At 53.0% G+C, this 21,656-nt stretch overlaps 1 protein-coding gene across 3 annotated transcripts in view; it reads left to right on the top strand.

The window, feature by feature from the left end:
- Positions 1–21,656, top strand: part of LOC121552358 (ryanodine receptor 3-like) — a 279,469-nt gene that overhangs the window by 161,315 nt on the left and 96,498 nt on the right. For all 3 annotated transcript variants that reach the window (XM_045211236.1, XM_045211237.1, XM_045211238.1), the window contains 4 exons: positions 3,260–3,406; positions 6,139–6,265; positions 7,040–7,154; positions 9,035–9,167. In XM_045211236.1, coding sequence (XP_045067171.1) covers positions 3,260–3,406; positions 6,139–6,265; positions 7,040–7,154; positions 9,035–9,167 — 522 coding nt within the window. The remainder of the gene's footprint in view (positions 1–3,259; positions 3,407–6,138; positions 6,266–7,039; positions 7,155–9,034; positions 9,168–21,656) is intronic.

Genomic DNA, 21,656 nt, shown 5'->3' with positions numbered 1-21,656 from the left:
GCAGTTTTCAGTTCAGTCAGTTCAGGCTGATCCCAGTCAGAGACTGCCAGGGTTGGCGTTAATGCAGTTTTCAGTTCAGTCAGTTCAGGCTGATCCCAGTCAGATACTGCCAGGGTTGGCGTTAATGCAGTTTTCAGTTCAGTCAGTTCAGGCTGATCCCAGTCAGATACTGCCAGGGTTGGCGTTAATGCAGTTTTCAGTTCAGTCAGTTCAGGCTGATCCCAGTCAGATACTGCCAGGGTTGGTGGTAATGCAGTTTTCAGTTCAGTCAGTTCAGGCTGATCACAGTCAGATACTGCCAGGGTTGGTGTTAATGTAGTTGTCAGTTCAGGCTGATCCTAGTCAGATACTGCCAGGGTTGGTGTTAATGCAGTTTTCAGTTCAGTCAGTTCAGGCTGATCCCAGTAAGATACTGCCAGGGTTGGCGTTAATGCAGTTTTCAGTTCAGTCAGTTCAGGCTGATCACAGTCAGATACTGCCAGGGTTGGTGTTAATGCAGTTTTCAGTTCAGTCAGTTCAGGCTGATCCCAGTCAGATACTGCCAGGGTTGGCGTTAATGCAGTTTTCAGTTCAGTCAGTTCAGGCTGATCCCAGTCAGATACTGACAGGGTTGGTGTTAATGCAGTTTTCAGTTCAGTCATTTCAGGCTGATCCCAGTCAGATACTGCCAGGGTTGGCGTTAATGCAGTTTTCAGTTCAGTCAGTTCAGGCTGATCCCAGTCAGATACTGCCAGGGTTGGCATTAATGCAGTTTTCAGTTCAGTCAGTTCAGGCTGATCCCAGTCAGATACTGCCAGGGTTGGTGTTTATTCAGTTTTCAGTTCAGTCAGTTCAGGCTGATCCCAGTCAGATACTGCCAGGGTTTGCGTTAATGCAGTTTTCAGTTCAGTCATTTCAGGCTGATCCCAGTCAGATACTGCCAGGGTTGGCGTTAATGCAGTTTTCAGTTCAGTCAGTTCAGGCTGATCCCAGTCAGATACTGCCAGGGTTGGCGTTAATGCAGTTTTCAGTTCAGTCATTTCAGGCTGATCCCAGTCAGATTCTGCCAGGGTTGGTGTTAATGCAGTTTTCAGTTCAGTCAGTTCAGGCTGACCCCAGTCAGATACTGCCAGGGTTGGTGTTAATGCAGTTTTCAGTTCAGGCTGATCCCAGTCAGATACTGCCAGGGTTGGCGTTAATGCAGTTTTCAGTTCAGTCAGTTCAGGCTGATCCCAGTCAGATACTGTCTAATGCTTCCCGCTTGTCATTGCCCTTCAGAAGTGTTCATTAGGGGGTAGGAAAAGAAGGACCAACTCATTCTATCTCTCTCTCAGTCTGAAGATGATATATTAACATTCATTTATGTGATATATGTCCAGCAGTATTTGACAGACAGACATGAATACGTGCTTTTCACTTACCTGATCGTCTGGCAGGACTGAGTTGAATTGTAATGGTTGGTGCTAAAGGTTCACACTGCAATATTGAAGAGCTACCTACGTATAGTCATGATAAGATCCCTGTGGGTTCTAAATGTTAAACATCATATTAACCTCACTGATGGAAGCAGATATTCTTATTCTGTAAGACATTTGTAACATGTATTTTTCCTCCACAGTACTACAGAGTTCTACAACAAAAGCCAGTCTGTTCTCTGCAGCTCACTAACACATTTCACAGCACCACTCCAGAGGTTTAAAACGGAGGAAACTTCCTCTCTCTGTTATTTAGCTGAACACAAACCCTCATTAGAAGTCAGGTAGCAGAGTGTTTTTGGACAGCCTCACTTCTGAACCAGGACTGGAGCAGAGGTGGAGCAGATGTAGTGTGTGTGTGTGTGTGTGTGTGTGTGTGTGTGTGTGTGTGTGTGTGTTGGTTTGGTCTGAAGTCTGAAGATGTAATAACAGAACCTCTGACTCAGCTGATCAGTAGAACATAATCTTCATTCTACCAACTCTGGAAATGACACATTTTATACTTCCTGCCTTTTCCTTTGGCTCATGACTACATTTCTATTGTGTTTATACATTAAATGACCTTTAGAAAAAACTGGAGAGAAAAATTGATTGCCGTTGAACCTACAGTACACACCTCGGATCTCACAGACCACATCCACCCCCAAAAAATATTTCTGTCGAGTTGCATTTTGTTTGTGGCTAAACATATTAACTGAGAAACAGAGTGTATTGATCTTTCATGGGTGTTAGAAATGCAGCTCGCTCAACAGGGTTCATCTGTATGCGGTCATATCTTATAGAGCAACCTGTTTCCCCCAGCCTAATCAAGCACTGACTCCAGAAGTCCAGCAATTTCCTAGAGAAAGACGGCATATTGTATAAATTAAATAGGAGCCGTAAAGAGAGGGAAGGGTTGTTTCTCACAGGATGCGGAGATGATGCACCTTGACTACATTTGAAATAATGAACTTGAACCCGAACTTGAACTTCAGCTATTGCTCTCCAGCGAACCTGAAGTAGTATACAGCAGGGTTGGGGTCAATTCCATTTCAATTCCAGTCCATTCAGGAAGTTAACCCAATTCCAATTCCAAAATATCCTAATTGAAAACCATTGAAGTGAACTGGAATTGGAATTTCAGTGTACTTCCTGAATTGAAATGGAATTGACCCCAACCCTGGTATATAGTATCTGTAAATAGATAATTTATGGAACCAGTAACACAATAACAAGATATCACTAATATACAGGGCCGTAACTAATTTCACACAATTCTACTCATTTTGCCATGGGGTTGGAGAGAAACATGTGCAGTTTTACAGCTAATTTCCTGCAATTCTACACATTTTGCCACGGGGGTGGAGAGACATTTTTGCAGTTTTAAAGCTAATTTCCTGCAGTTCTACACATGTTGCCAGGACTTATGCCATGTTAATAGGATATCTGAGTGAGAGTGACTAACAAAATCAATGGGGGCCCCCTGTAGGTCAGGGCCCCTGGGTACGTGCCCTGCGTGCCTGGTCGGTAATTCGGCCATGATTACTAGGTAGTCTAGTTAGTCTAGCCAGCTAACTTACCAATCAAAAAAAATGTTTTGCTGACATAGGCTAATTGAGTGACTGTCAGTAAGTGACAAATAACAGGAGGATAACTGCTGCAGTGTATTCTACTATTCTAACTCTCAACAGTAAGTTGAGACCCCGACCAAAACTCCCCCAAAAAAAAAAAAAAAAATGTTTTGAAACAAGTACAGAGTGTGTCCTCATATGTAGCTACGGCCCCGCTAATACACTAACACACTGGAATCTCTCTCTCCTCTCTAGCCAATCTGAAGGAGTTGATCAGCCAAACCATGGCTAGCTGGGCTCAGGAGTGCAGCATCCAGGACCCAGAGCTGGTTCGTGTGATGTTCAGCCTGCTGAGACGTCAGTACGACGGCATCGGAGCCCTGCTGAGGGCCATGAGGAAGAGTATGTACTAGATCCTTACGTCACATCAATTCAGTGACTCCCAGACCTATTCTGATGTTTGGAGCCTTAGCTCTCTGGGTTGTGATTTTAGTATTGTGTTGTTCATCTTTCATCCACCAATTGCAGTTAAAGATGGACATAGTCATACAGATTGCAAATCTAACTTTGGTCCATTACGATTGCCAGGTTACAGCATCCCTGCTGCGTCACTACAGGACTGTTACAGTCTAACTTTGGTCCATTACGATTACCAGGTTACAGCATCCCTGCTGCGTCACTACAGGACTGTTACAGTCTAACTTTTGTCCATTACTATTGCCAGGTGTGGCAGATCAGACGTTTACACTGATCAGACACGGACACAAGTGTGATAGCTCGGTTTCAAGGGTGTTTATTTAAATAATAAAGAAAGAGAATGGAATAGGTCTCCTCCAGGAGACCTCCTTGGATACCGTCTTCTGGGCTCCGGGGTAACAAAACCCAGCTCCCTCCGTTGTCTGGTCCTGAGCACGACTATACGGGAGGAACCTCTCTTCCCCAGTCCCAACCTCTCGTGGGCTGCCCTTCTGGCAGTTTTATGGGACACGTCCGGCTGGTGAGTAATCAGCCCCTTGATTACTCACCAACCTCAATCAGCCCCAATTAGTCCTGGCCGGAGAGCCCGTCGAGACCTGGCACATCCAGCAGAGGGAGCCCTCGCCGCGTGATGTAGACTCAACGAGTCTCCCCCTGGTGGCTAACCTGCGGTACGTCACACAACCCCCTGTCGGGGAGGGGGAAGGGGGGCTGTCGTCAGGGCGACGTATGTCTCTCTTCTCGATAGGGCATCCGCGTTCCCATGCTTCGCCCCTGACCTGTGCACAACAGAAAAAGAGAAGCGTTGAAGGGACAAGAACCACCTGGTGACCCAATCGTTTGTGTCCCTTCCCCTGGCCATCCAGACCAGAGGAGCATGGTCTGTGACCATGCTGAAGTGGGTGCCCAATAGGTAACACTTGTGGGTGCTCCTCCCCGTCGTGTACCTGGGACAGGACAGCCCCTAGTCCCGTGTCACAGGCGTCCGTCTGGACCAACATCGGTACCTGGAAATCGTCCGTTACGAGAATCGGATGGGAGCACTTCCTTCAGGCGCCTGAACGGCGCTTCGGTCTCGCCCGTATATTTCACTTTGTCTTGGTGCGTGGAACGGGCCAGTCACGTACCGCATGGACCTTCCTCTCCTGGGGCTTGACGTTCCCCCGTCCGATCAAATACCCCAGGTACTCCACCTCCTCAAACCCTAGCTTGCATTTCTTGGGGTTCGCTGTCAGCCCGGCTTGCCTGAGCGTGTCCAGTACCGCATGGAGGCGCGTCAGGTGCTCTTCCCAACCTTGGCTGTGGATGATGATGATATCATCCAAATAGGCCGCTGCGTACTGTTGGTGGGGTCGGAGGACTCGGTCCATCAGGCGCTGTAATGTGGGCGGGCTCCGTGGAGGACCCGGGACTGATATAAGCCATCCGGTGTCAAAAAACGCTGTCTTCTCCTGGGAGGAGGCTGCCAACGGTACCTGCCAATATCCTTTGGTCAGGTCGAGGGTGCTGATGTACCAGGCCTTTCCCAATCGGTCGTTGAGCTCGTCCATCCTCGGCATGGGGTAGGCGTCGAACAAGTTGATGTCGTTCACACCCAGGAAGTCTTTACAGAAGCACATGCTACCGTCCGGTTTGGGCACCAACACAATGAGGCTGCACCATGCACCGTGGGACTCTCTGACAATCCCCATCCTCAGCATAGCCTCCACTTCCTGCTTCAAGGCCTTCCTTCGGGCCTCGGGGATCCGGTATGGCCTCTTTCGTACCGTTTCCCTGGGCCTGGTGCGGATGTGGTGTTCCATGTGGGTCGTGCGGCCCGGCTTCTCGGAAAACACAGCCGTGTTCCGATCGACGAGCTCCCGGAGCGTTTGCTTCTGAGCCAGGTCAAAGTCCTCATTGCTCGGGACCACCACTGGTACCGTTGGCGTCCTGGGTCCCGACCATAACACGGCCAAGGCTGTCCTCTCGTGCCACCTCTTCAATAGGTTCATGTGGTAAATCTGTTGGGGTTTCTGTTTCCCCGGCTGCCGTACGTGGTAATTGACGGGTCCAAGCTTCTCTATCACCTCGTACGGCCCATGCCGTGTTGCCAGGAACGTACTTTCTGCCGTGGGGATTAGGACCAGTACCTTGTTTCCCACCTGGAATTCTCGGGTCTGGGTTCCCCGATTGTAGACCTTGGCTTGGGAGCGCTGGACCTTCTCCATATGTTCCCTTACCACTGGTCATATGGCTGTCATCCGCTCCCTCATTGTCTCCACGTGTTCCACCACGCTGCGTAAGGGGGTCGGCGAGGTCCAGTAGGCCGCGTGACCTCCTCCCATAGAGGAATTCGAAAGGGGAAAACCCGGTGAGGTGACGAGAACATTAGGTGGGGTAGTAGCTGGTCCCAGTTCTTCCCGTCCTGCTCAATGACCTTCCGCAGCATTTGTTTGAGCGTTTTATTGAACCGCTCAACGAGCCCATCCGTCTGCGGGTGAAAGACGGAGAGCCCATCGAGACCTGGCACGTCCAGCATAGGGAGCCCTCGCCGCGTGATGTAGACTCGACGTGTCTCCCCCTGGTGGCGAACCTGTGGTATGCCACACAGGTTACAGCATCTCTGCTGCGTCAGTACAGGACTGTCCAGTCTAACTTTTGTCCATTGCTATTACCAGGTTACACCATCTCTGCTGCGTCAGTACAGGACTGTGTCAACCTCCTGGCTTCCCTGGGCCAGATCAGATCACTGCTGTCTGTACGCATGGGGAAAGAAGAGGAGAAACTCATGATCGACGGACTGGGGTGAGTGGGAGAGGGAAAGTGTGTGTGTGTGGGTGTGTGGGTTTTCTCTGTACGCATTGGGGAAAGAAGATGAAAACCTGATGATCATCGGACTGGGGTGAGAGATTACTCCTCCTGCGTGTGTGTGCGCTTGCTTGTGTGGGTGTGATATTACCACAGTGTTTCTAAACTCAGAGGTGCAACATTGCGAGATTTCCGGGAACGCTTGCGAAACAGACCAAACAGACCAGGCCGGGGTTTGGGGTTTGACAAGTCAATGAGATAAGTGAAACATTCTTCCTTAGTTGTTAATTTTCTCAATCTAAAGACACAACCTAGATTACAGCCAATGTCTTAAGTATTTGAACATGTTATTACTCCAACCTCGTTTTAATTTTAGTCAATTTGACGGCCTGCACATGCGCAGTTCGGCGGCAGACGACCGTTAGACCCAATGACGTGTTTCTACTCATGAGGTTAGCTAGCCAACGTCGCCATGACATCGTCTACAAGTGTGATTGGGGATTTCTATTGGAGAAGCTGTTTCTTCATACTGTACTGTCTTTGATATTATTATATATTATCCATTCACACACAAGGTTGTTGTTTAATCCTCTTTAATTCCAGGTCCCCCTAGCTAAAAAGGTTTCTAACCTCAAGGGTATTTTCCTGGTTAAATAAAGGTTAAATGCAATTCATCAAACAGCTGTTAGCTGAGCTAATTAACTACAGTATGTCTGGTTCCACATACAATGAGCTTTACACCTTTAACCTTTGACCCCTCTGTGTTTACAGTGACATCATGAACAACAAGGTGTTCTACCAGCACCCCAACCTGATGAGGGTTCTGGGGATGCATGAGACTGTCATGGAGGTGATGGTCAACGTGCTGGGAGGAGACAAGTCACAGGTACTGGACTGTTTGAAAAACAAAGCTCAACATTTCACACTCTTCTCTCCTTGCGGTGAGCATTTCATAAAGTTACAGCCGACGTTTCGGCACATAGTTCTTCATCGGTTTTAAATTCTTAATGACCCCTTGCTTTACAGTTGCCTTTCATAGTCACAGTACCTTAGTTAGAATAAGCCTCTGTTAGGAAAATATATATACATATTTTTAGGTTGGGTAGGATCCAAGTAGCTCTGCTGTAAACAGCCATACAGGCGCTGTGCTGTAAGGTCTATCTGTAATGTGAAGCAGGTGCCAGGAAAGTTCATCTGTTACAAGGGATCCTACCATGGATCCTTCCCATTAGGGATCCTACCAGGGATCCTACCAAGAAGGGATCCTACCCATAAGGGATCCTAAGAACAAGGGATCCTACCAGGGATCCTACCAACAACTAACCACTCAGTACCCAGAGAGGGACTTGGAGGGTCAGGAGTTGTAAAGCTAGGGAGGCTAGGGAGAAGACGAGGTAAGAGTAGGGGGACGTGGGGGTTAGAGGAGTGGGAGAGATGTAGGGCAGGAGAGGGTTGGGGGAGGGACGTGGGGGGTAGAGGAGTGGGAGAGATGTAGGGCAGGAGAGGGTTGGGGGAGGGACGTGGGGGTAGAGGAGTGGGAGAGATGTAGGGCAGGAGAGGGTTGGGGGAGGGACGTGGGGGGTAGAGGAGTGGGAGAGATGTAGGGCAGGAGAGGGTTGGGGGAGGGAGGGGGGGTTAGAGGAGAGATGTAGGGCAGGAGAGGGTTGGGGGGACAGGTCAGGTAGAGGGACGTGGGGGTTAGAGGAGAGATGTAGGGCAGGAGAGGGTTGGGGGTACAGGTCAGGTAGAGGGACGTGGGGGTTAGAGGAGAGATGTAGGGCAGGAGAGGGTTGGGGGGTACAGGTCAGGTAGAGGGACGTGGGGGTTAGAGGAGAGATGTAGGGGCAGGAGAGGGTTGGGGGTACAGGTCAGGTAGAGGGACGTGGGGGGTTAGAGGAGAGATGTAGGGCAGGAGAGGGTTGGGGGGTACAGGTCAGGTAGAGGGACGTGGGGGTTAGAGGAGAGATGTAGGGCAGGAGAGGGTTGGGGGGTACAGGTCAGGTAGAGGGACGTGGGGGGTAGAGGAGAGATGTAGGGCAGGAGAGGGTTGGGGGGTACAGGTCAGGTAGAGGGACGTGGGGGTTAGAGGAGTGGGAGAGATGTAGTGCAGGAGAGGGTTGGGGGGTACAGGTCAGGTAGAGGGACATGGGGGGTAGAGGAGTATGCCAGTCCTTTTTGGGGTGTGCTGGAAGACTGGGGTATGATTTAATAATATCTGCTTGGCAATCTCATTAGTCAGTAACAGTAACATGGATTCCTGCACGGTTGGCCGACATCTGGTATGTTCAGATCACTTACAGTGCTGTGCGTGTGTGTGTGTCTGTGTGTGTGTGTGTGTGTGTGTGTGTGTGTGTGTGTGTGTGTGTGTGTCTGTGTGTTCAATGCGTGCTCATATGGAGCACCAAAGCCATTGCTTGTATGCAGGTTTAAATATATATCAGATTTACAGTTCTTACTGATGGGCTGTCTTGTTGTCAATGGTCCTTTTAGCTGGGGGCTGTTTTTAACTATATTGATTCAGCTCCATACCCACTTAGGTCATAGTCCTAACTTGAGATCTCTCAATCTCAAACAAACACAATATCGATCTTGATAATTCTCTAGGACAAATCTCCCATTGACATGGAATTCTTGCAAACATTTTCTAAAAGGCAAAGTCTACTTTAATATATTTGATGTATGTGATATTTTTGTGTGATGTAATGTGATACAGTATATTGTATGTAATATATTTAAATTTAACAAACATTTTCCATTTCTCCACAGGAGATAGCGTTCCCCAAGATGGTTGCCAGTTGCTGTCGGTTCCTGTGTTACTTCTGTCGTATCAGCCGACAGAACCAGAAGGCCATGTTCGACCATCTGAGTTACCTACTGGAGAACAGCTCTGTTGGACTGGGTGGGTAGAGAGGGAGGGAGGGAGAGGTAGCAGGCCATGTTCGACCATCTGAGTTACCTACTGGAGAACAGCTCTGTTGGACTGGGTGGGTAGAGAGGGAGGGAGGGAGGGAGAGGTAGCAGGCCATGTTCGACCATCTGAGTTACCTCCTGGAGAACAGCTCTGTCGGACTGGGTGGGTAGAGAGGGAGGGAGGGAGAGGTAGCAGGCCATGTTCGACCATCTGAGTTACCTACTGGAGAACAGCTCTGTTGGACTGGGTGGGTAGAGAGGGAGGGAGGGAGGGAGAGGTAGCAGGCCATGTTCGACCATCTGAGTTACCTACTGGAGAACAGCTCTGTTGGACTGGGTGGGTAGAGAGGGAGGGAGGGATGGAGAGGTAGAAGGCCATGTTCGACCACCTGAGTTACCTCCTGGAGAACAGCTCTGTTGGACTGGGTGGGTAGAGAGGGAGGGAGGGAGAGGTAGCAGGCCATGTTCGACCATCTGAGTTACCTCCTGGAGAACAGCTCTGTTGGACTGGGTGGGTAGAGAGGAGGGAGGGAGAGGTAGCAGGCCATGTTCGACCATCTGAGTTATCTACTGGAGAACAGCTCTGTTGGACTGGGTGGGTAGAGAGGGAGGGAGGGAGGGAGAGGTAGCAGGCCATGTTCGACCATCTGAGTTACCTCCTGAGAACAGCTCTGTTGGACTGGGTGGGTAGAGAGGGAGGGAGGGAGGGAGAGGTAGCAGGCCATGTTCGACCATCTGAGTTACCTCCTGGAGAACAGCTCTGTTGGACTGGGTGGGTAGAGAGGGAGGGAGGGAGGGAGAGGTAGAAGGCCATGTTCGACCATCTGAGTTACCTCCTGAGAACAGCTCTGTTGGACTGGGTGGGTAGAGAGGGAGGGAGGGAGGGAGAGGTAGCAGGCCATGTTCGACCATCTGAGTTACCTCCTGGAGAACAGCTCTGTTGGACTGGGTGGGTAGAGAGGGAGGGAGGGAGGGAGAGGTAGCAGGCCATGTTCGACCATCTGAGTTACCTCCTGGAGAACAGCTCTGTTGGACTGGGTGGGTAGAGAGGGAGGGAGGGAGGGAGAGGTAGCAGGCCATGTTCGACCATCTGAGTTACCTCCTGAGAACAGCTCTGTTGGACTGGGTGGGTAGAGAGGGAGGGAGGGAGAGGTAGCAGGCCATGTTCGACCATCTGAGTTACCTACTGGAGAACAGCTCTGTTGGACTGGGTGGGTAGAGAGGGAGGGAGGGAGAGGTAGCAGGCCATGTTCGACCATCTGAGTTATCTACTGGAGAACAGCTCTGTCGGACTGGGTGGGTAGAGAGGAGGGAGGGAGAGGTAGCAGGCCATGTTCGACCATCTGAGTTACCTACTGGAGAACAGCTCTGTTGGACTGGGTGGGTAGAGAGGGAGGGAGGGAGAGGTAGCAGGCCATGTTCGACCATCTGAGTTACCTCCTGGAGAACAGCTCTGTTGGACTGGGTGGGTAGAGAGGGAGGGAGGGATGGAGAGGTAGCAGGCCATGTTCGACCATCTGAGTTACCTCCTGGAGAACAGCTCTGTTGGACTGGGTGGGTAGAGAGGAGGGAGGGAGGGAGAGGTAGCAGGCCATGTTCGACCATCTGAGTTACCTCCTGGAGAACAGCTCTGTTGGACTGGGTGGGTAGAGAGGGAGGGAGGGAGAGGTAGCAGGCCATGTTCGACCATCTGAGTTACCTCCTGGAGAACAGCTCTGTTGGACTGGGTGGGTAGAGAGGGAGGGAGGGAGGGAGAGGTAGCAGGCCATGTTCGACCATCTGAGTTACCTCCTGGAGAACAGCTCTGTTGGACTGGGTGGGTAGAGAGGGAGGGAGGGAGAGGTAGAAGGCCATGTTCGACCATCTGAGTTACCTACTGGAGAACAGCTCTGTTGGACTGGGTGGGTAGAGAGGGAGGGAGGGAGAGGTAGAAGGCCATGTTCGACCATCTGAGTTACCTACTGGAGAACAGCTCTGTTGGACTGGGTGGGTAGAGAGGGAGGGAGGGAGAGGTAGAAGGCCATGTTCGACCATCTGAGTTACCTACTGGAGAACAGCTCTGTTGGACTGGGTGGGTAGAGAGGGAGGGAGGGAGAGGTAGAAGGCCATGTTCGACCATCTGAGTTACCTACTGGAGAACAGCTCTGTTGGACTGGGTGGGTAGAGAGGGAGGGAGGGAGGGGTAGCAGGCCATGTTCGACCATCTGAGTTACCTACTGGAGAACAGCTCTGTTGGACTGGGTGGGTAGAGAGGGAGGGATGGATGGAGAGGTAGCAGGCCATGTTCGACCATCTGAGTTACCTACTGGAGAACAGCTCTGTTGGACTGGGTGGGTAGAGAGGGAGGGAGGGAGAGGTAGAAGGCCATGTTCGACCATCTGAGTTATCTACTGGAGAACAGCTCTGTTGGACTGGGTGGGTAGAGAGGGAGGGAGGGAGAGGTAGCAGGCCATGTTCGACCATCTGAGTTATCTACTGGAGAACAGCTCTGTTGGACTGGGTGGGTAGAGAGGGAGGGAGGGAGAGGTAGAAGGCCATGTTCGACCATCTGAGTTATCTACTGGAGAACAGCTCTGTTGGACTGGGTGGGTAGAGAGGGAGGGAGGGATGGAGAGGTAGAAGGCCATGTTCGACCATCTGAGTTACCTCCTGGAGAACAGCTCTGTTGGACTGGGTGGGTAGAGAGGGAGGGATGGATGGAGAGGTAGCAGGCCATGTTCGACCATCTGAGTTACCTACTGGAGAACAGCTCTGTTGGACTGGGTGGGTAGAGAGGGAGGGAGGGAGAGGTAGAAGGCCATGTTCGACCATCTGAGTTACCTCCTGAGAACAGCTCTGTTGGACTGGGTGGGTAGAGAGGGAGGGAGGGATGGAGAGGTAGCAGGCCATGTTCGACCATCTGAGTTACCTACTGGAGAACAGCTCTGTTGGACTGGGTGGGTAGAGAGGGAGGGAGGGAGAGGTAGCAGGCCATGTTCGACCATCTGAGTTACCTACTGGAGAACAGCTCTGTTGGACTGGGTGGGTAGAGAGGGAGGGAGGGAGAGGTAGCAGGCCATGTTCGACCATCTGAGTTACCTACTGGAGAACAGCTCTGTTGGACTGGGTGGGTAGAGAGGGAGGGAGGGAGAGGTAGAAGGCCATGTTCGACCATCTGAGTTATCTACTGGAGAACAGCTCTGTTGGACTGGGTGGGTAGAGAGGGAGGGAGGGAGAGGTAGAAGGCCATGTTCGACCATCTGAGTTACCTACTGGAGAACAGCTCTGTTGGACTGGGTGGGTAGAGAGGGAGGGAGGGAGAGGTAGAAGGCCATGTTCGACCATCTGAGTTACCTCCTGGAGAACAGCTCTGTTGGACTGGGTGGGTAGAGAGGGAGGGAGGGAGAGGTAGCAGGCCATGTTCGACCATCTGAGTTACCTACTGGAGAACAGCTCTGTTGGACTGGGTGGGTAGAGAGGGAGGGAGGGAGAGGTAGCAGGCCATGTTCGACCATCTGAGTTACCTACTGGAGAACAGCTCTGTTGGACTGGGTGGGTAGAGAGGAGGGAGGAGAGGTAGCAGGCCATGTTCGACCATCTGAGTTACCTACTGGAGAACAGCTCTGTTGGACTGGGTGGGTAGAGAGGGAGGGAGGGAGGGGTAGCAGGCCATGTTCGACCATCTGAGTTACCTACTGGAGAACAGCTCTGTTGGACTGGGTGGGTAGAGAGGGAGGGAGGGAGAGGTAGCAGGCCATGTTCGACCATCTGAGTTACCTACTGGAGAACAGCTCTGTTGGACTGGGTGGGTAGAGAGGGAGGGAGGGAGAGGTAGCAGGCCATGTTCGACCATCTGAGTTATCTACTGGAGAACAGCTCTGTTGGACTGGGTGGGTAGAGAGGGAGGGAGGGAGAGGTAGCAGGCCATGTTCGACCATCTGAGTTACCTACTGGAGAACAGCTCTGTTGGACTGGGTGGGTAGAGAGGGAGGGAGGGAGAGGTAGCAGGCCATGTTCGACCATCTGAGTTACCTACTGGAGAACAGCTCTGTTGGACTGGGTGGGTAGAGAGGGAGGGAGGGAGAGGTAGCAGGCCATGTTCGACCATCTGAGTTACCTACTGGAGAACAGCTCTGTTGGACTGGGTGGGTAGAGAGGGAGGGAGGGAGAGGTAGCAGGCCATGTTCGACCATCTGAGTTATCTACTGGAGAACAGCTCTGTTGGACTGGGTGGGTAGAGAGGGAGGGAGGGAGAGGTAGCAGGCCATGTTCGACCATCTGAGTTATCTACTGGAGAACAGCTCTGTCGGACTGGGTGGGTAGAGAGGGAGGGAGGGATGGAGAGGTAGAAGGCCATGTTCGACCATCTGAGTTACCTACTGGAGAACAGCTCTGTTGGACTGGGTGGGTAGAGAGGGAGGGAGGGAGAGGTAGCAGGCCATGTTCGACCATCTGAGTTATCTACTGGAGAACAGCTCTGTTGGACTGGGTGGGTAGAGAGGGAGGGAGGGAGGGTAGCAGGCCATGTTCGACCATCTGAGTTACCTACTGGAGAACAGCTCTGTTGGACTGGGTGGGTAGAGAGGGAGGGAGGGAGGGAGAGGTAGCAGGCCATGTTCGACCATCTGAGTTACCTCCTGGAGAACAGCTCTGTTGGACTGGGTGGGTAGAGAGGGAGGGAGGGAGAGGTAGAAGGCCATGTTCGACCATCTGAGTTATCTACTGGAGAACAGCTCTGTTGGACTGGGTGGGTAGAGAGGGAGGGAGGGAGAGGTAGAAGGCCATGTTCGACCATCTGAGTTATCTACTGGAGAACAGCTCTGTTGGACTGGGTGGGTAGAGAGGGAGGGAGGGAGAGGTAGCAGGCCATGTTCGACCATCTGAGTTATCTACTGGAGAACAGCTCTGTTGGACTGGGTGGGTAGAGAGGGAGGGAGGGAGGGAGAGGTAGCAGGCCATGTTCGACCATCTGAGTTACCTCCTGGAGAACAGCTCTGTTGGACTGGGTGGGTAGAGAGGGAGGGAGGGAGAGGTAGCAGGCCATGTTCGACCATCTGAGTTACCTACTGGAGAACAGCTCTGTTGGACTGGGTGGGTAGAGAGGGAGGGAGGGAGAGGTAGCAGGCCATGTTCGACCATCTGAGTTACCTACTGGAGAACAGCTCTGTTGGACTGGGTGGGTAGAGAGGGAGGGAGGGAGGGAGAGGTAGCAGGCCATGTTCGACCATCTGAGTTATCTACTGAGAACAGCTCTGTTGGACTGGGTGGGTAGAGAGGGAGGGAGGGAGAGGTAGCAGGCCATGTTCGACCACCTGAGTTACCTACTGGAGAACAGCTCTGTTGGACTGGGTGGGTAGAGAGGGAGGGAGGGAGAGGTAGCAGGCCATGTTTGACCATCTGAGTTATCTACTGGAGAACAGCTCTGTTGGACTGGGTGGGTAGAGAGGGAGGGATGGAGAGGTAGCAGGCCATGTTCGACCATCTGAGTTACCTACTGGAGAACAGCTCTGTTGGACTGGGTGGGTAGAGAGGGAGGGAGGGAGGGAGAGGTAGCAGGCCATGTTCGACCATCTGAGTTACCTACTGGAGAACAGCTCTGTTGGACTGGGTGGGTAGAGAGGGAGGGAGGGAGAGGTAGCAGGCCATGTTCGACCATCTGAGTTACCTACTGGAGAACAGCTCTGTTGGACTGGGTGGGTAGAGAGGGAGGGAGGGAGAGGTAGAAGGCCATGTTCGACCATCTGAGTTACCTACTGGAGAACAGCTCTGTTGGACTGGGTGGGTAGAGAGGGAGGGAGGGAGGGAGAGGTAGCAGGCCATGTTCGACCATCTGAGTTATCTACTGGAGAACAGCTCTGTTGGACTGGGTGGGTAGAGAGGGAGGGAGGGATGGAGAGGTAGCAGGCCATGTTCGACCATCTGAGTTATCTACTGGAGAACAGCTCTGTTGGACTGGGTGGGTAGAGAGGGAGGGAGGGAGGGAGAGGTAGCAGGCCATGTTCGACCATCTGAGTTATCTACTGGAGAACAGCTCTGTTGGACTGGGTGGGTAGAGAGGGAGGGAGGGAGAGGTAGAAGGCCATGTTCGACCATCTGAGTTATCTACTGGAGAACAGCTCTGTTGGACTGGGTGGGTAGAGAGGGAGGGAGGGAGAGGTAGCAGGCCATGTTCGACCATCTGAGTTACCTACTGGAGAACAGCTCTGTTGGACTGGGTGGGTAGAGAGGGAGGGAGGGATGGAGAGGTAGCAGGCCATGTTCGACCATCTGAGTTACCTCCTGGAGAACAGCTCTGTTGGACTGGGTGGGTAGAGAGGGAGGGAGGGAGAGGTAGCAGGCCATGTTCGACCATCTGAGTTACCTACTGAGAACAGCTCTGTTGGACTGGGTGGGTAGAGAGGAGGGAGGGAGAGGTAGCAGGCCATGTTCGACCATCTGAGTTACCTACTGAGAACAGCTCTGTTGGACTGGGTGGGTAGAGAGGGAGGGAGGGAGGGAGAGGTAGCAGGCCATGTTCGACCATCTGAGTTATCTACTGGAGAACAGCTCTGTTGGACTGGGTGGGTAGAGAGGGAGGGAGGGAGAGGTAGCAGGCCATGTTCGACCACCTGAGTTACCTACTGGAGAACAGCTCTGTTGGACTGGGTGGGTAGAGAGGGAGGGAGGGAGAGGTAGCAGGCCATGTTCGACCATCTGAGTTATCTACTGGAGAACAGCTCTGTTGGACTGGGTGGGTAGAGAGGAGGGATGGAGAGGTAGCAGGCCATGTTCGACCATCTGAGTTACCTACTGGAGAACAGCTCTGTTGGACTGGGTGGGTAGAGAGGGAGGGAGGGAGGGAAGGTAGCAGGCCATGTTCGACCATCTGAGTTACCTACTGGAGAACAGCTCTGTTGGACTGGGTGGGTAGAGAGGGAGGGAGGGAGAGGTAGCAGGCCATGTTCGACCATCTGAGTTACCTACTGGAGAACAGCTCTGTTGGACTGGGTGGGTAGAGAGGGAGGGAGGGAGAGGTAGAAGGCCATGTTCGACCATCTGAGTTACCTACTGGAGAACAGCTCTGTTGGACTGGGTGGGTAGAGAGGGAGGGAGGGAGGGAGAGGTAGCAGGCCATGTTCGACCATCTGAGTTATCTACTGAGAACAGCTCTGTTGGACTGGGTGGGTAGAGAGGGAGGGAGGGATGGAGAGGTAGCAGGCCATGTTCGACCATCTGAGTTATCTACTGGAGAACAGCTCTGTTGGACTGGGTGGGTAGAGAGGGAGGGAGGGAGGGAGAGGTAGCAGGCCATGTTCGACCATCTGAGTTATCTACTGGAGAACAGCTCTGTTGGACTGGGTGGGTAGAGAGGGAGGGAGGGAGAGGTAGAAGGCCATGTTCGACCATCTGAGTTATCTACTGGAGAACAGCTCTGTTGGACTGGGTGGGTAGAGAGGGAGGGAGGGAGAGGTAGCAGGCCATGTTCGACCATCTGAGTTACCTACTGGAGAACAGCTCTGTCGGACTGGGTGGGTAGGGAGGGAGGGATGGAGAGGTAGCAGGCCATGTTCGACCATCTGAGGTATCTACTGGAGAACAGCTCTGTTGGACTGGGTGGGTAGAGAGGGAGGGAGGGAGAGGTAGCAGGCCATGTTCGACCATCTGAGTTACCTACTGGAGAACAGCTCTGTTGGACTGGGTGGGTAGAGAGGGAGGGATGGAGAGGTAGCAGGCCATGTTCGACCATCTGAGTTATCTACTGGAGAACAGCTCTGTTGGACTGGGTGGGTAGAGAGGGAGGGAGGGAGAGGTAGAAGGCCATGTTCGACCATCTGAGTTACCTACTGGAGAACAGCTCTGTTGGACTGGGTGGGTAGAGAGGGAGGGAGGGAGAGGTAGCAGGCCATGTTCGACCATCTGAGTTACCTACTGGAGAACAGCTCTGTTGGACTGGGTGGGTAGAGAGGGAGGGAGGGAGAGGTAGAAGGCCATGTTCGACCATCTGAGTTACCTACTGGAGAACAGCTCTGTTGGACTGGGTGGGTAGAGAGGGAGGGAGGGAGAGGTAGCAGGCCATGTTCGACCATCTGAGTTACCTACTGGAGAACAGCTCTGTTGGACTGGGTGGGTAGAGAGGGAGGGAGGGAGAGGTAGCAGGCCATGTTCGACCATCTGAGTTATCTACTGGAGAACAGCTCTGTTGGACTGGGTGGGTAGAGAGGGAGGGAGGGAGAGGTAGAAGGCCATGTTCGACCATCTGAGTTATCTACTGGAGAACAGCTCTGTTGGACTGGGTGGGTAGAGAGGGAGGGAGGGAGGGAGAGGTAGAAGGCCATGTTCGACCATCTGAGTTATCTACTGGAGAACAGCTCTGTTGGACTGGGTGGGTAGAGAGGGAGGGAGGGAGGGAGAGGTAGAAGGCCATGTTCGATCATCTGAGTTATCTACTGGAGAACAGCTCTGTTGGACTGGGTGGGTAGAGAGGGAGGGAGGGAGAGGTAGCAGGCCATGTTCGACCATCTGAGTTATCTACTGGAGAACAGCTCTGTTGGACTGGGTGGGTAGAGAGGAGGGAGGGATGGAGAGGTAGCAGGCCATGTTCGACCATCTGAGTTATCTACTGGAGAACAGCTCTGTTGGACTGGGTGGGTAGAGAGGGAGGGAGGGAGAGGTAGCAGGCCATGTTCGACCATCTGAGTTACCTACTGGAGAACAGCTCTGTTGGACTGGGTGGGTAGAGAGGGAGGGAGGGAGAGGTAGAAGGCCATGTTCGACCATCTGAGTTACCTACTGGAGAACAGCTCTGTTGGACTGGGTGGGTAGAGAGGAGGGAGGGAGAGGTAGAAGGCCATGTTCGACCATCTGAGTTATCTACTGGAGAACAGCTCTGTTGGACTGGGTGGGTAGAGAGGAGGGAGGGAGGGAGAGGTAGCAGGCCATGTTCGACCATCTGAGTTATCTACTGGAGAACAGCTCTGTTGGACTGGGTGGGTAGAGAGGGAGGGAGGGAGAGGTAGCAGGCCATGTTCGACCATCTGAGTTACCTACTGGAGAACAGCTCTGTTGGACTGGGTGGGTAGAGAGGGAGGGAGGGAGAGGTAGCAGGCCATGTTCGACCATCTGAGTTACCTACTGGAGAACAGCTCTGTTGGACTGGGTGGGTAGAGAGGAGGGAGGGAGAGGTAGAAGGCCATGTTCGACCATCTGAGTTACCTACTGGAGAACAGCTCTGTTGGACTGGGTGGGTAGAGAGGGAGGGAGGGAGAGGTAGCAGGCCATGTTCGACCATCTGAGTTATCTACTGGAGAACAGCTCTGTTGGACTGGGTGGGTAGAGAGGGAGGGAGGGAGGAGGTAGCAGGCCATGTTCGACCATCTGAGTTATCTACTGAGAACAGCTCTGTTGGACTGGGTGGGTAGAGAGGGAGGGAGGGAGAGGTAGCAGGCCATGTTCGACCATCTGAGTTATCTACTGGAGAACAGCTCTGTTGGACTGGGTGGGTAGAGAGGGAGGGAGGGAGGGAAGGTAGCAGGCCATGTTCGACCATCTGAGTTACCTACTGGAGAACAGCTCTGTTGGACTGGGTGGGTAGAGAGGGAGGGAGGGAGAGGTAGCAGGCCATGTTCGACCATCTGAGTTACCTACTGGAGAACAGCTCTGTTGGACTGGGTGGGTAGAGAGGGAGGGAGGGAGGGAGAGGTAGAAGGCCATGTTCGACCATCTGAGTTACCTACTGAGAACAGCTCTGTTGGACTGGGTGGGTAGAGAGGGGGAGGGAGGGAGAGGTAGCAGGCCATGTTCGACCATCTGAGTTATCTACTGAGAACAGCTCTGTTGGACTGGGTGGGTAGAGAGGGAGGGAGGGAGGGGAGAGGTAGAAGGCCATGTTCGACCATCTGAGTTACCTACTGGAGAACAGCTCTGTTGGACTGGGTGGGTAGAGAGGGAGGGAGGGAGAGGTAGCAGGCCATGTTCGACCATCTGAGTTACCTACTGGAGAACAGCTCTGTTGGACTGGGTGGGTAGAGAGGGAGGGAGGGAGAGGTAGAAGGCCATGTTCGACCATCTGAGTTACCTACTGGAGAACAGCTCTGTTGGACTGGGTGGGTAGAGAGGAGGGAGGGAGAGGTAGCAGGCCATGTTCGACCATCTGAGTTACCTACTGGAGAACAGCTCTGTTGGACTGGGTGGGTAGAGAGGGAGGGAGGGAGGGAGAGGTAGCAGGCCATGTTCGACCATCTGAGTTATCTACTGGAGAACAGCTCTGTTGGACTGGGTGGGTAGAGAGGGAGGGAGGGAGAGGTAGCAGGCCATGTTCGACCATCTGAGTTATCTACTGGAGAACAGCTCTGTTGGACTGGGTGGGTAGAGAGGGAGGGAGGGAGAGGTAGCAGGCCATGTTCGACCATCTGAGTTACCTACTGGAGAACAGCTCTGTTGGACTGGGTGGGTAGAGAGGGAGGGAGGGAGAGGTAGCAGGCCATGTTCGACCATCTGAGTTACCTACTGGAGAACAGCTCTGTTGGACTGGGTGGGTAGAGAGGAGGGAGGGAGGGAGAGGTAGAAGGCCATGTTCGACCATCTGAGTTACCTACTGGAGAACAGCTCTGTTGGACTGGGTGGGTAGAGAGGGGAGGGAGGGAGAGGTAGCAGGCCATGTTCGACCATCTGAGTTACCTACTGGAGAACAGCTCTGTTGGACTGGGTGGGTAGAGAGGGAGGGAGGGAGAGGTAGCAGGCCATGTTCGACCATCTGCGTTACCTACTGGAGAACAGCTCTGTTGGACTGGGTGGGTAGAGAGGGAGGGAGGGAGAGGTAGCAGGCCATGTTCGACCATCTGAGTTATCTACTGGAGAACAGCTCTGTTGGACTGGGTGGGTAGAGAGGGAGGGAGGGATGGAGAGGTAGCAGGCCATGTTCGACCATCTGAGTTATCTACTGGAGAACAGCTCTGTTGGACTGGGTGGGTAGAGAGGGAGGGAGGGAGAGGTAGCAGGCCATGTTCGACCATCTGAGTTATCTACTGGAGAACAGCTCTGTTGGACTGGGTGGGTAGAGAGGGAGGGAGGGAGAGGTAGCAGGCCATGTTCGACCATCTGAGTTATCTACTGGAGAACAGCTCTGTTGGACTGGGTGGGTAGAGAGGAGGGAGGGAGGGAGAGGTAGAAGGCCATGTTCGACCATCTGAGTTATCTACTGGAGAACAGCTCTGTTGGACTGGGTGGGTAGAGAGGGAGGGAGGGAGAGGTAGAAGGCCATGTTCGACCATCTGAGTTATCTACTGGAGAACAGCTCTGTTGGACTGGGTGGGTAGAGAGGGAGGGAGGGAGAGGTAGCAGGCCATGTTCGACCATCTGAGTTACCTACTGGAGAACAGCTCTGTTGGACTGGGTGGGTAGAGAGGGGAGGGAGGGAGAGGTAGCAGGCCATGTTCGACCATCTGAGTTACCTACTGGAGAACAGCTCTGTTGGACTGGGTGGGTAGAGAGGAGGGAGGGAGGGAGAGGTAGCAGGCCATGTTCGACCATCTGAGTTACCTACTGGAGAACAGCTCTGTTGGACTGGGTGGGTAGAGAGGGAGGGAGGGAGAGGTAGCAGGCCATGTTCGACCATCTGCGTTACCTACTGGAGAACAGCTCTGTTGGACTGGGTGGGTAGAGAGGGAGGGAGGGAGAGGTAGCAGGCCATGTTCGACCATCTGAGTTATCTACTGGAGAACAGCTCTGTTGGACTGGGTGGGTAGAGAGGGAGGGAGGGAGAGGTAGCAGGCCATGTTCGACCATCTGAGTTATCTACTGAGAACAGCTCTGTTGGACTGGGTGGGTAGAGAGGGAGGGAGGGAGAGGTAGAAGGCCATGTTCGACCATCTGAGTTATCTACTGGAGAACAGCTCTGTTGGACTGGGTGGGTAGAGAGGAGGGAGGGAGGGAGAGGTAGAAGGCCATGTTCGACCATCTGAGTTATCTACTGGAGAACAGCTCTGTTGGACTGGGTGGGTAGAGAGGGAGGGAGGGAGGGAGAGGTAGAAGGCCATGTTCGACCATCTGAGTTACCTACTGGAGAACAGCTCTGTTGGACTGGGTGGGTAGAGAGGGAGGGAGGGAGAGAGGTAGCAGGCCATGTTCGACCATCTGAGTTACCTACTGGAGAACAGCTCTGTTGGACTGGGTGGGTAGAGAGGGAGGGAGGGAGGGAGAGGTAGCAGGCCATGTTCGACCATCTGAGTTACCTACTGGAGAACAGCTCTGTTGGACTGGGTGGGTAGAGAGGGAGGGAGGGAGAGGTAGCAGGCCATGTTCGACCATCTGAGTTACCTACTGGAGAACAGCTCTGTTGGACTGGGTGGGTAGAGAGGGAGGGAGGGAGAGGTAGCAGGCCATGTTCGACCATCTGAGTTACCTACTGGAGAACAGCTCTGTTGGACTGGGTGGGTAGAGAGGGAGGGAGGGAGGAGAGGTAGCAGGCCATGTTCGACCATCTGAGTTATCTACTGGAGAACAGCTCTGTTGGACTGGGTGG

Source organism: Coregonus clupeaformis, chromosome 36, assembly GCF_020615455.1.
Source record: "Coregonus clupeaformis isolate EN_2021a chromosome 36, ASM2061545v1, whole genome shotgun sequence".
Taxonomy (NCBI): Eukaryota; Metazoa; Chordata; class Actinopteri; order Salmoniformes; family Salmonidae; genus Coregonus; species Coregonus clupeaformis.
Note: the sequence above shows the minus strand (reverse complement) of the source record. Positions and strands in the feature narration are given on the sequence as shown.